Raw genomic sequence first — 16,102 nt, 5'->3', positions numbered from 1 at the left:
AGCACAATTATTTGCTGATGGATATAGCTAGGTGATATTCCCAGCTTGGTTGTGAAGAAACGTTTTCAGATCAGGCTCTGCTCCTTTGTCCAAATCAAACTATCTGAACCATAATCATCAATTACTATGCCTAAGAACTAGTGGAACCGCCATTTTTCACAACACTTTATCCTGTAAAGAAAGCAGAGCAGAAGATACAGATGCTGAAAACTTGTCGTCATCCATGCGTCAAATGGAACGATCAACCAGAATTATTCCTAACACAGGGACTAGGTAGTGTAGATTAAAGAAATTGACAAGAACGGTCTTGAAGTTTATTGAAAGCAGTCAAAAGGTTATAACACAACAGACTCACAATCTGTATTAGAAACTATTGTGCTCCAATCTCAAAAGATTGAGGAACGAGTGCTTATTTTGATGTATGCCATAAATTTGATCAAAGGGCATCATTAGATGCGCCTGCAGATCGTCATCCCATCACCCAGTGCAACTTGAGATATATCGACCCGAGGATCACCCGCTATCATCTTGTTGAACTCGATCGAGTCCTTCCATGCGAATTGCCTCATTGGGTGAGCGGAGGATGGGTCGGCCAAGGCCACAGTGCCTCCCCAGAGAGTGTTGTCATACATGATCACACCCCAACCCTCACCAGCCTTAGTAGCCTCTCGTGATAGTTCTTCAGGTTTGCCCGGTCAGCATCGACAAACGCAAAGTCGAAGCTGCTTTCATTTTCTTGCTGATACCCAAAAGAGAAGCACGATGAGATTGTTGAGAGTCTAACAAGTTCAGAAGATGTCATTTTCATTGCAAAAGTTCAAATGAGGATTACTTTACTAGAAAAGTGACACTCACGTTTTCTAGTAATTTGGTGAGGACGGGCAAAGCTTGCAATTCAACGAAGTCGATCTTGTGTTCGACATTGGCCTTCTTGATAAACGGCAATCCAATCTCATATGCTTCTCGGTCTACATCAATTGCTATGATCTGCGGTGGAAACATTGCGCAGATTATTTCTAGCTTGACAAATAGACTTGCAAATTTTTTCCTTTTCACAAGCGAGAGATGGCAGACCTTGCCATCTTGCGGAATGGTGAGAGCGGTGAGGAGGAGAGAGTATCCGGTGAAGATGCCGACCTCTATAGTCTTCTTTGCGTTCAATAGCTTCAGGAGCAGAGCGATGAACTGACCCCCATCCGGCGCAGTCGCAAAGTAGGACCTGTTCAGTAAGATTCCCACCAACACTGAACATGCGAACTTAAAGACACTCTGGTTTTAAGTATGTGGATAACCGCCTTCGGTCATTGAATTCTATGGTTATGCCAGATTTACTCAATTAATCATCATCGTGACACGAATGTCCGGGTTTGAAAGTGACTAATGAACATGTTCATACACTCTAAGTCGAAGGAATCATTCTGAAGTCATAGTCAAAGGAAATCAATGAAAATGAATGTGGAATTGAGTAATGAGTATGAAATAGAATTTACTGTGGATGGTTTGCAATAGCATCTCTGAGCTCCTTCAGAATCTCTGCTTCTCTGGGGTACACGCTAGTCATCAGCACATACTGCCATGACAAAACAACAACTTAGAACATTCTCAAACTGTTACAGTAACTTCATTCAACAGAAGAAATTGCTGCAAACAGAAAAAACATTAAAAAAAAAAAAAAAAAAAAAGAAAGAGAGACTTTACATTGTATAGTTCATCACTCTGCAACAACCCCGATGGACCCTCAGAGACCAGTTTCGCAGTTGGTTCCATCTCTGCAAAGCCACTAGATCAATCAAACACAGATAAAAGAATGTGCAAAAGAGAAAATTGTGTGATTTCTGCATGTTTTATACTGAAGAGTATATGAGGTAGTGACAGGCACTCAAAATAATTATATCGATCATTGCACAATCAGGGAAATGCACAATTCAAGAGATACCGGCACCGTCTAACAGATGCAGAAGATCCCTTAGATATCTCTAACCTCCACAACCATTTAAGGCTAAGAAATGCTGCATTCTTTCCTCATTATGCAGCAGCAGATGAGAAAATCATATAGTTTGGGTGCTAATGCAGAATACAGGTGAAAGGAAAGCGTTCTGCTTCATTTTCACCGTGCAGAGGCAGAAACTTGAGTGAAGCCAAAGATGACCTCCATGTCTCGACCCTTGATTCATGGAACCCCAGAAAGATTGCTGTGAGAGAAAATAGCAGCAAAAGATAGAGCGAGATCGGCGAACTTCATACCTTGTACTCTGGAGAAAGAATTGCCCAGATCACAATCTAACTTGGGAAAGCTTCTGCAGTTCTGTGGGAAATTAGGGCATCGTATAAATACAGTTCTCTTCCAAGAAATTGCCAGAGCAGGCTTATCCTGCGTCATCCGGGCGTTGTTTTGTCAGCTGAATAATATTATGTTACGTTTGACCGGCTCTGCAGCTGCGGTGAGAGCACTATTTCATTCGAACACCGCCAAAAAGAACTGATTCTCTTCCAGATAACATAATATTTCCATCATGCTGGCATTGATCCAGACTTTTTTAGTGCTTGTTTTCGACCGATGCAGGTGTTGGAATGCGATGATTGTCGTTCTCGTTCCTCTCTCTCTCCCCCTGTAGTCACTAGAGACGTTTGGTCAGAGGACTCCCTCGTATGACATGAAGTCGAGTACGATAATGTGAGACTGAATCTGTCGGAGCCCTCTGTGTATTATCACTAGGCAAGACCAGAGAACCTTCCAGATGGTAAATGCGAGAGTTGCTGTTCTACGTACTCTCATCATGGCATGACCACAAAACTAGCCACCAAAAGGTATTAAGAACAAGGAGAAGAGTAAAAAGGAGAGGTCAAGATTGGCCACCGCTAGAACAGAATAATTATCTAGTACAAATAAATTTTTAAACCAGCTTATTTATAGTAAAATACATATAAGAGATGTCAAGAAAAATGAATCAATCTCTATCGAGTATATACCAAAAGTCTCGTCTCGGGAGACTCAAAAACATGATTAGATAGATTGGGCACAAAAAAAGTGATTTCATACTTATCGTTGTTAAGAAATATAATCGGGTCTCACCTTCAATTTTATTAGATTAATCGACAATCGAGAATGTTAATCTCATTTCGTGCCCAAAATGTCCAAAATCACAAACTTCTTTTGATTGGCAAAAGTTTTAAATGTCCAAAATCAAAACTTCTTTCAATTGGCGATATCAGTTTTCCCATGCTAGCTTGCAAAAGCATCATTGTTAGCAATCTAATTTTGACTCTGTTGCCAGACTGTTCCTTTTTTTTTTTTCCCCCATAGAAGTGTCCCGGAAGATTATATCATAAACTATTATATATTTTCATTTAGTCAAAAAGGGTTTATTGTTGACGAAACGTTATGGAAAAGTTGTGAACCTTTTTTTATACTTTTATTTGTAAGAGTTGTGCAAGTATCCTCTAAGATATGGCTCGTCACATGACTCATTAGCAGGTCTCATGCAGAGACTCGCATTCAACAATTTTTCCACGACCTGCGTCGACTGTAGACGTATGTTCCAGTCCTACAGTTCCTTCGATAAGCTCCTTTGATAAGCTCCAGTCTCTCTCTCTCTCTCTCTCTCTCTCGCATCCATCACCGAGCACGTATTTGGGTGCTCGTGTCGAGGTTTTGTTAATCTACAGCTCCTGATGTAAAGTTCGATTCGATCTCCAGAGAAGAACCGCAGCAGGTCGACCATACACTCACCCACAAGAACCCCGAAGGCTGTAGCCTGCTGCCCGATGTGAACAGAGAGTTCCGCCGCCGCGAGCCGTCTCTAACTGCTCAAACGCAGTCGCGTCTTAAAAGTCTCGACTTACTGAGCGGAAAAGATAGAAGACCAATAAAACAAATGAAACGATGCAACTCTGGTTCGATGAAGAAGTGGCCAAGAAAATTCACGCGATTAGGTATCAATTTATTAAGAGATCAAATAAAAGAATAGCTCAATATCACCCACTCAGCCAGCAAAGCCGGAGTATTACTGCACAAATACATAAGAATCCAAGTTTATTCCTCCCTCAGAAAATAAATAATATCAAAACCATGCACAAAAATGACCGACGTGAATGTACCATATCCACAAAGAAAGACCAAAAGAGTTACTTCCGATTAGCTCGAAGTGACTGCATAGTGGCAGCAAAAGTATCATAGTCGGGAAGCTTAGGATGAACGTGACTTGCTCGATTGAAGGAATCCTCCCTAGATGCAGACTCCAAGCTCGGAGTTGCAGCCTTAGAACTTTCACTCATCTCTGACTTAGCAGATGAAACCTTCTTTCGAATGGGCAAGGAAGGTTGCTCTCTTGCGGTAGACTTTGGACTATCTTCACTCATACCTGACTTACTGGATGAAGTTTTCTTTGAAATTGAAGACGAAGGTTGTTCCATTGCAGTAGAATTTGAGGTCTCCTCACGAGACGATCTTTTGGTTTCCGAAATGGGCTTGCCCTTTGCTTCCTTACTGTACCTCGACTGTTCAGAACTTCTTAAACTATAGGCTTCATTGGCCGCAGAGTGAGGCCTTGTTGAAGTTTCAGTTAGATAAGAGCTCCTCAGAGAGGATCTTGAATCCGCACTACGTTCTTTGGATTCATCAGAGGCAAAAGTTGACTTCAAGTTGGTATTTCTGTGAGCACTTGGAGCACCTGCCTTTGTCCTTCGAGAAAGCCCAGCACCTATACGTTCTCTACTGTTTGTGGATGAACCAGTGGAGCCTGATCTTTTATTCACTTCGGACTCCTCCTGAGTATAAGGTTCAGAACCACTGTTATAAATCTGTTCTTTCATAGTTCCTTCTGGAGCATAAATGCCGTCAGAGACCAGAGATGGGATCACTGGCCTCGTGCTTGCTCTTCTTGTCAAGTTGTCATCCACTTCTGGCTGCATCTTCTCTATATACCGTTCCCGGCGGGTTCTTGAACCACGCTGTTCTTCTCTTAATTCAAAAGATGCACTTGAACCTCTGGAACTTGATCTTTCAGTTTCATTTACTTCTGACTCCTGCTGAGGGTAAGATTCCGGATGGCTGTCTGAAATTTGGCCTTGGCTAGTCCTTTCTGAAGCATAACTGCCATAAGGACCAAGAGATGGGATGACCGGCCTTGTGCTTGCTCTTCTTGTAAACGTATCATCCACTACCTGCTCCACCTTCTGAACCTGCCGTTCTCGATGGCTTCTGGAATTATCTTGCGAAACAGTTTTCTCAGGAATCTGATCACTACCAGAACCAAAAGATGTGAAAGCTGGCCCTCTGGAACCCACTTCCACACTCTCCGGTTCTTGCTGAACTACAGAATCATCTGATAAATTAAGTCGGAAAGAAGAGGATGTTTCCTTTGCCGTGTATTCAGCTGTTTGTTTAGATAACGAAGCATCACCTGCTGAGCTCCTCAAATTTGCGGGATGCCTATTACCTTTATTTTTCAGACCACCAGTCAATCTTCCAAATGTCAAACCCAAATCACTATCGTAACTATCTTCATGTGAAGATTTAGAATCATCTATTGTACCACGTTCTGAAAATACAGAAGCACTTTCCTCAACTTCATGAACCAAAGCATCTTCATAAGCATTGAAGGGCTGACTCTGGTGCTTCTTATCTACAGGATCATCAGAGGTATCCAATCCTTTATTCTTTGAATTAAGCGAGTATTTCCCTGAACTAGAAGGTAAATCACCAATTCCAAACTTTTTCTGAGATCCAAAACTGGAATATACTCTCTCTTCCTTATAATCGCTCTGCTCCACTTCACTTTCTGAACTTGGCCCATCTGACTCATCAAAGGTCACAGGCGCAAGTTCATCTGCTTGTGAATGAACTGTAGAATCAGCTAAATCGCCAGAAAATATAGGACCGTGCTGGCTAGTGGAGAAACTTGATTGGGGAGTAATCTTTGTAAATGTGTCAACTGTGGTCCTTTTGGGGCTTGGCGAACTGATACTTGCTGATGGATAGCTAGGTGATTCCCAGCTTGGTTGTGAGGTCTTCACACTGGGCTCTGCTCCTTTGTCCAAATCAAACCCATAGTCATCACCATCTGAACCATAATCATCAAAAGCTACTGCAGTGCTTTCAATTGCTGATTTATTATCTTTCTGGAAGTTTTCTTCATCAAAATCGGCAAAGGGGTTTTCAGCAACATCCTCCTCCTCCTCCTTCTGATTACTCATAACATCTTGCTCATCAACGTAAGTGCTTGAATGTGACAAATGAGAATGATAGGAAGCACGGGTAGAATATTTAGCAGATATAAAATCATCCTGCAAATCATTAGTAGATTCCACTTCACCAGAGTATCTTCTCTCACTCAGTTCATCTAAAGTGCCACTAGTCTCTGGTCGAAAAGAGTGTCTCATCCCACTTGATTTATCCAAAACATTGCCACGCTCAGCTCCAGACGAGCTGTTCTGGGTATTTCTGCCTGCTATTTCATGTTCATTCACAAGTGAGTCGACACCACTGAAATCTGCACTAGACTTTCTAGAATTAGACCGGCTGGATTCACTGCTTCTCCTGTTACCCTCTCTGTAAAATCTTTCATTCACCCCTCCAAGCCTATCAGTGTCTCGGACATCAGCTTGACTGCGATGTATGCTTGGAATTCTGGCCTCAAAAGTATCATTTACAGGAAGCCTATCAGAGGATAAACCCTCTGATTGTGAGCTCACGTATCTTTCGAACTGAATGTTGTTTATACCATAACTAGAGGACTCTGCAAATGCGTTGTTGTCCATGGAGTCCATATTAGACTTCTTCAAACATACTGGCTAGGTCTGTCATTGCTCGTATGGCCATCTTTATAGAACCTCTCACCTACTTCTCCAACGTGCTCTTCTTTTGCATAATTCTGCTTACATGCTGTGTGAGGTTGAGCATTTCTTCCATCAGAAGCCTTATTACCTGCAACTTTAGCATAGGCTTCATCTTGAAAACTGGAGCCTGCAGATCTTCCAGCCCGTTCATCCATAGGACCGTGAGCAGAAGACCTTTGTGGCTCTGTAGAGTATTGCGTAGAAATCCTCCCACGGCTAGAAAGTTGTGCAGCAGCTCTGGCAGCCATGCTTGCCCGTTCAGCAGATTCTGCAGCAGCTTGAGCAGCAGAGGTTGCATCTTTGAATTCCATATTCCAGTTTTGCCCGTCCATGTAATCAACATTTCCTTCCCTGCGATACATATGTCCAGCTTCAGCATTTCCTTCCATTGCATAACCTGTAAATGGAACTTCCATTAGGATGAATATCAAAGCAAGTTTCTCAAGTAATAAAATGATTAAAAGCAAACCTTTCGTCAAATGGTACAACTCATCATACCTGGAGTTTTCAGCTCCGGATGTGAAGTGATAGGAACATTAGCATGTCCAGGGGGAATATTTTGGTGGTCAAATGATGACCTGCTACTGTTCTGATGCAAGCTTACAGAGGCATCCTCCTTTGCTACTTTTTGAGGTGCGACATGCACATTGGTTCTTTCTCTGTCAATATCAGGCACTTGGAAGTTTGAAAATTGTGTCTGCAGGTTACTGGCTTTTTCAAAAGTACTCGGTCCATTCTGGTAAGCAATAATACACAAATGTTGTATCAACAAACAGAAGAAGAACATGCTAAATTACTAGTCCATAGCCAGAACTCAGAAGCAAGACTACTGAAGCAATCATAATTCAGAAGTACCAACAAATCTCCATGATTATGCGAATCTTTATCCCCAAATGAATTAGGATCCCATTTGATGTTGTGTTCCTCCGCAATTGAGGTTAAAATCTTTACTTTGGTTGGACCATCAGGTGCTTTGGCAGAGAGTTTCTCAACTAACTGATAAACAAAGGGCAAGAAAAGATTCCATCAAGCCCAATGAAAGAAGTGCAACCAAGAAACTTTGGACATTTCAATTCATTCATAAAAATAAAGGAATGTAAAGGAAGCTGAACAATCATGGACTTACAGAGCGGTTTACACCACAATCAGGACGCAACTCAACAGCTGCAGTAATGAAATCTTTTCCATATTTTGAGGTAAAATGCTTGCGGATATCCATAAGTTCAGGAACGTCTGAGCATCTCGGAGATGCAAAGACTACGCTTGAAACAGCCTCCTTCAAGTCAATTGGGCAGTTTCTGGAAACACACAGAGAATTAATTACACATTTCTCACCGAAAATAATTACATAAAATTTTATGCAGAAATTAAAAGGCAAGACTATCATTTCTTTGGGAACTCCCAAGCATCGTGGTGGGCCCACTTATGTCCCTGTTGTGCTAACTCAGTGGAACCAAACTGTGGACTACAGGGAGAAGGTTAGAATTCCAGCCAATAGGATGGGCAAGGTCTGGCAAGAAAGAGGAGAGGGGTCGGTATAGTGAATTTTACACAAAGGAAGTAGAGCCCATTGTGCAAAAGTAAATGAAGGAAGAAGAGGTGAGATTCTACACATCTCAGATAAAGCTTATTATCAATCGATAACAGGGAGCAGCAAGGTGCCACAAGAGTTTGCATGAGAAGCCCTTTCAAAGACATCCTCGAGGCACATAACTCTACCATGGACACTATCTTTAAGCCAGACATGGAAGAAATATCAGATAATTCATCATTTTGTTTGACGACCGACGGTACTTGCTCTAGCTATGTGCTGTCTTCTCATCTCGGCGCCTATATCCAAAACCCAATAATCTCACACCCAGTACTCTTGTTCTCAATGACAAAAAAAAAAAAATAAAAAAAAAAAACTCAGGATTAATGAAAGGAAATAATCATCACCACATACTTCTGTGACTCGATTATAGGCAAACGAGCTGCAATAAGTTCACAGAACAGCTCAACAAGCTCGTAGGCTGCCATCATCTTCTCTTCCCTCACAACATGTTCAACCTGGAAACAACACCAGAATGGACGGCATTAGCAGGCTGCCTCCTCTGAAATCACCAGTTAACATACAACAATCTCATGAAAACAATACAAAACCTAGAAAATTCAGGTTTTTCCAGTCACACAAGGACGAGTGCAAGAGAGATTCAATCAGCTCCATTCTAAGCAGGAATTCACTTGCCACGGGAAGAGCCGTAATTCGGAAGGAAAGATATAAGCTTTTGGAAGGAAAAAGTCACGAATTGAACCATAATTCAACGAGAGAAAGGAAAAGGCACAGTTCAACCGGCTTCAGAAAAACGACGGCGCAACAGATTTTCACATCGAACCGCCACCTAACCGAAACCGTAACTCGACAATTACGATCCGAAATCGAGCCCGCCTCAATCTCCCAACGATGCGACGAACGAACGAACGGACTCACCCGAATCCTAGCGGTCTGGTCCTGGCCGGACTCGAGCAGCTGAGCGAGGTCCCGCCTCATCTGCTTCACCTGGACCTCCTTCTTGTTCCTCAGCAGCTTCAGCCGCGACGCCGCGAGCTTCAACGCCGTCTTGCTGTACCACAAACAACGCCGCCACCAAAATCAAAAAATCAAAATCAACACACAGCACAGCACAACACAAGCCGCCGGTCAACAACCGATCGGGCGGGGGGACGGACTCACCATTTGGCGGGCTTGAAGCTCTTGAAGACTCTTCATCTTCGTCGGCGCGGGAACGGAGGACGAGCCGGGAGCGATCGCGGATCGGAGGAGCGAGCGGGGATCGCGATCACGCGGGGGACGATGCACGCGGAGGATGAGGAGGAGGAAGACGACGGGGCATCGGAGGCGTGTTCGGGTCGCGGTTTTGGGGATTGGAAAGCGTACGGGGAAAGTCCGAATTATATTCGGGCATGGGAAGCTACCTTTTTTCCGAGAGCGTTAAGTAATCGCGGGAGGCGGAAGGGGGGAGGGGTCGGTGCGGCAAGGTGCACGGGAGTTACTGTGGGCCGCGTCGGTCGGACTTTTCCGCTCCGTTGACTTTGACTTTGGGATTTTCAATCGCGACGCGGAGTGATATTTCCTTATTCGCACGGAGTCCCGCTGCTTTGCTATTTTTTTATGTCGAGGGAAAAAAAAAAGGTCGTTGTTATGGGTTTTTATCACCAAAAAGCCTTAGATCATGATTACTGTATTGCTAATATCGCAAACTTTTTTTTGTAATATCAAAACTCCTAAAATTATAACTACTATGACATCCATACCCAATTTTTTTCTTTTATATCATCAAAATCCACAAACTCATACACAAGGACGCGAAACTTTGGATCCCAAGAAATTTCCAATGGATTCTAACGAAAGTACCATCCCTCATTTATATCATCAGACCCGCAAGCTCTTAAATGCTGTACATCTATCACAAGGAACCTCAAGGACTAGACTATAAAATGGTTTCCAATGAATCCTAGCAAAAGTACCGTCCATTCGATACGTGCTTGGGGTGTTAGAGACTTAAAGGAAAAGGTTGGGGCATTAGTGTCGTGAAAAGACAAAGTTCAGGATTTTCAGCGATAGACTGGTAGTATTTTTGTCACACTAAGAATCAGTTCAAGGTACTAGCGACACGAAGTAATGAAAACATTTGAATGTTAGAGTTGCATTGACAAAAATTAGTTTCTTTAGTAGTAAATGAGGGTATTTTTGTTATTGTCCTCATGAGTGTAAGTTTTTTGTGCCAAGTTCTTGTTCTACGGCTTTTTGTTTCTCTTTGGCTTAAGTTAATATAATTCTTACCATTTACCCAAAAAAAATGAGAGTATTTTTGTGACGGTGAAACAAGTTTGGAGGAATTGATAGTACAGAAAAAAAAAATTGGGGCATTAGCGTTGAGTATAATTAAGGGGTTTTTTTGTGATTTTTTGTTTATGTTTTGCAATTTTTTTAGTTTGGTTATTACGACGAAAAATTTCAAATTGATACACCTATAATAAATTACCCAAATTTACACTCATAATATATTTATCCTCCATTAACTTTGTAAAATTTTGTCATAACATTACTGAATCAGATGATATATAATAATAATTGAATTGTGAAAATTTTATATTCTAAATTTATCACAGATATATCACTTTTGGTGTTAATACTAGTATGGGATAAATTTTCCACTCAAAAATTGATTCGGAAAAATTTATAAATATTCCACACATATGCCAATTTGTGAATTTTGGCAACTCAAAAATTGATTTGGGCTAAATTTGTAATGTTATCAATAAGATAATTTTCGTGACACTAGCCTTTTCTGGTTTACAAGTTTCGTCGTTTTCTTGAGTTATGGAACCGATCGTGGTGGGGCCGGCCTAGCTGTACTTGCGTTAAAACGGTGGGGGCCCAGGTTCGTTCCATGTCGCAATCAAATGGAAAGCGAGACGGACGTCCCTGATTTCGTTGTCTTTTTCTTTTTCCTTCTTTCCTTCGCGATCGCTGTTGATGTTGCCCCTACCAAGAGGATTACCTCGACCTCGCGCAACCATGGTGATGTCCCCTTCTTCTTCTTCCACACGTCGTACGTTGGACCGCCGATCCACGTGTCGCGTCCCGATTGACTGCTGCCTGCCTGCTGGTTTTACTCGTTCGAAAAGGAAAAGGTTATTCACGTTTCATCTAGAAGAAATGGGGTGGGCCCCGCATGAAGGGGGCGATGTGCAGTGCTCAATCCATGAAATCTTTATTCTTTCGTTTATATGTTGGGAATTTCCAAACATTCCATTCACATTGTCTAATCTTCGAATTTTCGAGCGGTGCGCAGGTGGATTCATTGTTTGATAAAGGAAAATATTTAAAATCAAAAAATCGTTTGTAAAGAAAATAATTAATTTTGATTTATTTTAGAGTTTATAGTTCCTTCCTTATTAAAAGGGGAAGTCATTTTATCCTTAAACTTGTGTTCCGTCGTTCAAATACTTTAGAGTCAAAAAATAATTTATCTTCAAGGCAACAGGGCTGTTTTATAAAAATAGATAAGTTAAAAAAACATATTTCTTAAAAATGATCATTTGTATCATTTATAAAAATTGATTGATAAAAATACTTTTATTATCCAACAAAATATTTATGCATACATTCTTGTCATTAAAGAAAATGTTCTTCATCAACAATTTAGTAATTATGACAAACAACCACTTTTAAGAAATATTTTATTAATTATTCATTTTTTGTGAAATAAATGGAATTTCCATCTACCATATGAGTTGGGATTCTTATGTTATAAACGTAGAAGATCGCAGTTTTGCGCTCAGAGGTATCTTTTATGAAAATTAACATTTCTTGTAATTAATACTAATAGCAATACCTATAATAGAAAAAGAAAAGGGCGATATGAACAGATGAAGCCGCTTTTGGAAGATTACCAACGCCTCTGACTTTTGTGACACCTCCGGTTCTCTATTCAAGATTCGACCGCTTGTAGGCGAAGGTTCTTCCAATGTTTGATCAGGTTGATAAGTCAACATACATATCCCACATTAATTGACAACGTTCTAATTGAAATTCATGCTTCGCATGACCAACCATATTGGACATTTGCATTAACTAACAAAGTTACAGAAAAGAGGGGGACAAAAAAAAAAAAGATTAAAAAATTAGCAATAAATAGCCAAGGAAATTGCCCAATTGACAATGTATTGAGGCAGAAACCATGCGCGATTGTGAAACTTTGCATTGACTAATAAAGCTACAGAAAAGAAAAGAGAGGACAAAATAACATATTACAAATTAGTAATAAATAGCCACATAAATTGCCCAATTGACAATGTTGTGCATCACAAACCATGGCGATTGTGGAACTTTGCATTGACTAATAAAGCTACAGAAAAGAAAAGAGAGGACAAAATAACAGATTAAAAATTAGTAATAAATAGCCATAGAAATTGCCCAATTGACAATGTTGTGCAGCACAAACCATGACGATTGTGGAACTTTGCATTGACTAATAAAGCTACAGAAAAGAAAAGAGATGACAAAATAACAGATTAAAAATTAGTAATAAATAGCCACAGAAATTGCCCAATTGACAATGTTGTGCAGCACAAACCATGGCGATTGTGGAACTTTGCATTGACTAATAAAGCTACAGAAAAGAGGAGGAAAATAGATTAAAATTTAGTAATAAATAACCATAGAAATTGCCCAATTGACAATATTGTGAGGCAAAAACCAGTGCAATCGTGGAATTTTGTGTTGGCCAATCAATTTGCACGTGCTCCATTCGTATTAAACACAAAACCAAAATCAATTTGATGATTATTTTAAGAGAGAGATGATTATTTAAATGTAATAATCCAAGAATGATGATTATTTTAATTAATCATAGCAGAGAGGAATATGCTCAGATGATGCCCAGAACGAAATTGCGCACCAGAATGTCACATCTTTCAAGTTTGGGAGATCAATTATGGAAAAACACCATGACCCATCATTATAGAAAGCATGAACAGTTGAATCACGATGTCCCATTTTAAGGATGTTTGGCTCGGGCCCTTTTCTTTTTCCGGTCTCTGGTGTTTTTCCATGTGCTTATAGATTAGTGCAATCCCATCGAGAATTTACATGCGCCTCAAGAAGGCAGAAAGTGAACTCACTAAGCTGAGGCAACACCATCCAAAAGACCCAAGAGAAACCAAACTGGCCCTTGCTTGCTTTTGAGAGAACACAAGAAGGCTATCGAAACCTTAAAGAAGGCCAAGATTTCCTGGAGGATATCTTGTCAGTTTTCAGACATGGTAGCCGGCGATGGTGAATCCCCGTCCCACGATCTCGCCTATGCAGAACCATCCGTAGCATTCCAGACCAAACAACGCGGCGATGCCAACCTAGGTAGCACGGACACGTTGTCCGTGCTTCCGTGTCGTGTCCGACACGTGTCGACATGCTCGGACACGGTCGGACACGCGGTCAACGCGCGTCGGAAATCCGACACGCGGTCAACGCGTGTCCGGAAGATGATGGAGGGTGGAAGCGACGGCGAGGAAGTAGAGACGAGGCCGCGACGGTGAGAGACGGCCGCCACTGTGATATTGCCACGGATCCGTCGAGGTTGCAGCTGTGAGGGAGAAAGGGCCAAAGGCGAGAGGAAGAGGAGAGGAAGGCGGTCGTGCGGCGAGCGACGAGAGGCGACGAGCGGCGAGCGGCGAGCGGTGAGGAATCAGAAGAGGAAGGGTCGTGCAGAGCTAGGGTTTTTGATAGGCAAAGCGTATTGGGGGAGGGGAAGAGACGGATGGGTTTTTGAGGAGCCATTGCGTATTGGGGGAGGGGAAGACACAGGGACAGCCTGTCTGTCAGTGAAGGGGCGGGAAAGAAAAATAAATTTTGGGGGAGGGGATAAATGGACGAGGGAAAGAACTAGAAGAGGGTGGGGTGGAACTTAGTGGAGATTTTTCTTTTAATGGAAAAATAAAATGAGATTAAAATATAATTTCAAAAATAAAAATACTGAATTTGAATTAAATTAATTAAAAATAAAAATATTCATTTAATATATAACGTGTCGAATTTTTTACTTTTTGAAAAATAACGTATCGAAACGTGTCGAAATTCTCTACTTTTTGAAAAATAATGTGTCGCGTGTCGTGTCGCCGTGTCCGTGCTGCCCAATGCCAACGTCCTCCACCTTCAAGTCCCCTCTACGCCTCCGCAGATGTTTAACACTATCGAGTTCCTTCCGGAATGCCTCGTAACGAAGGGGAACACTGCGAAGCGAATGAGCAGCGTTATGACCGGTCAAAGCAGCATAACTTTTCAATCAAGCTGTCTGAGACATTGAAAACTGCAATTTATAAGAACAAAGACAAGTTGGTTCTGTTCGAGGATGAAAAGCAGCCTTGGGAATGTCATAAAGGACGCATGACACATGAAATTTCATGTTCCCCCTTTAAAAAAATGCATTGCCAGTTGATGCTCTCAATTAGAAGTGCTCCATCTGTCTTGTTTTATTACCCTAATACTTTTATATAGACTCTACACAAAGACGGAAGTTTCTTTTGATATTATCAAAAGACCTAGCGGTCACATATATTGCCCTAGTGCTTTCATACAGACTAATTTTATGCAAAGACTGAAGTGCCATTTGATATTATTAAAAGACCCAGATATTATCAAAAGACTCAGCAGTCATGCATTTGAAATGCTCACGCTAAGTTCAGACCAAAAAGTATAGTTTTGACTAGAGAAACTTGAATAAACACGGATGTCATGATAAGCGTTTTAGCCAATGAATATCTCCAACTGCCTAATTAGTGATTGGTGCCTTGGGGGGTGCAAAGGACAAACGTGCTAAGGGGGAAAAGCCGAACCAAAACTCTTGTGCCCTCGGTCTACGTTACAAGTCCGACAATTCTCTTTCCGTGCAGTTACTATTGACAAGAATGGTCCCAACTTCCACGGAAGAATGCTTTTCTCCGTTTTATAGATGAGGATTATCAACTAGGTATGGTAAACGCCAGTTAAAACCCCAATAGAACAATCATTAGTCAACCGATGTGCAAGAACAGACACAAAGTATGCTGCACATACAAGACACCAACTTGCCAAAAGGTTTACCTTGCAAGGCGAGTATAAAACAGCTGCTTCGATAATAGATTACATTTCTCTACCGTAGGTGGCTCCTGTATATATTGCTTGTTCTCCTCTAACAGCTTCTTGTAGTATGCAGTTCCATGCTCGGCAACAAACTGCGTCACTTGATTGGCCTTTGCTTTTAGCTGATGGAGCTTTGATGCCATCAATCCTAGAATGCGGGACAGAGAAATAACTATGACAAAGAGCGAGAGTAAGCAATTAAATTTTTCCCATAAGAACAAAACACCAGTTTACAGCCTTAGATGTTTGGCACTACATATTAGGATTGTAAAGAAACCATGTACAGTTGCCCAGATTACAATGAGAACAATCATCCTACAAGAATCACACCACATGTACCAAACATAGAGCTCCGACTTCCGGTTGCTGATGCCTTTCAACCTCACAAAAGCAACTTTGCAAAGACTGAATATAATCTACTAGTTGGAAATAGATCTGCTGATCCATTTTCAGGAAACTGGATCTGACTGGCCAACTGGTCCAATTGACAGGGAGGAGAAATGGTCTAAGGTTAGGGTCGATTAGATCACTGGATTGTAGGGTCAAAGACCAGATTGAACTGGCATTGGCCCAATTGATCAGGTCCAAACAGGACAGTTT

The 16,102-nt window shown here is 41.4% G+C and overlaps 3 protein-coding genes and 1 pseudogene across 3 annotated transcripts; all 4 read right to left on the bottom strand.

Moving 5' to 3' along the window:
* Window positions 1–312: 312 nt before the first annotated feature.
* Window positions 313–2,641, bottom strand: LOC120286419 (annotated as a pseudogene).
* A 1,484-nt stretch (window positions 2,642–4,125) lies between these two features.
* LOC120292040 (serine-rich adhesin for platelets-like) lies at window positions 4,126–6,768 on the bottom strand. The gene has a single exon (XM_039309905.1). The coding sequence runs from the start codon at window positions 6,766–6,768 to the stop codon at window positions 4,126–4,128; it is 2,643 nt and encodes an 880-aa protein (XP_039165839.1).
* Window positions 6,769–6,779: 11 nt separating this feature from the next.
* LOC104440388 lies at window positions 6,780–10,234 on the bottom strand. Its single transcript, XM_010053320.3, has 8 exons — window positions 10,175–10,234; window positions 9,551–9,570; window positions 9,308–9,440; window positions 8,783–8,886; window positions 7,964–8,135; window positions 7,693–7,833; window positions 7,336–7,573; window positions 6,780–7,234 (listed from the first exon to the last, which is right to left on the bottom strand). Exons 1-8 carry the CDS (start codon window positions 10,232–10,234, stop codon window positions 6,780–6,782), a joined length of 1,323 nt encoding a protein of 440 aa, XP_010051622.2.
* Window positions 10,235–13,638: 3,404 nt separating this feature from the next.
* On the bottom strand, window positions 13,639–15,645 carry LOC104440389. Its single transcript, XM_039308632.1, has 3 exons — window positions 15,464–15,645; window positions 14,526–14,613; window positions 13,639–13,737 (listed from the first exon to the last, which is right to left on the bottom strand). The coding sequence occupies exons 1-3, from the start codon at window positions 15,643–15,645 to the stop codon at window positions 13,639–13,641; spliced, it is 369 nt and encodes a 122-aa protein (XP_039164566.1).
* Window positions 15,646–16,102: the final 457 nt, after the last annotated feature.

The sequence above is a fragment of the Eucalyptus grandis genome, chromosome 3 (genome assembly GCF_016545825.1).
Source record: "Eucalyptus grandis isolate ANBG69807.140 chromosome 3, ASM1654582v1, whole genome shotgun sequence".
Taxonomy (NCBI): Eukaryota; Viridiplantae; Streptophyta; class Magnoliopsida; order Myrtales; family Myrtaceae; genus Eucalyptus; species Eucalyptus grandis.
Note: the sequence above shows the minus strand (reverse complement) of the source record. Positions and strands in the feature narration are given on the sequence as shown.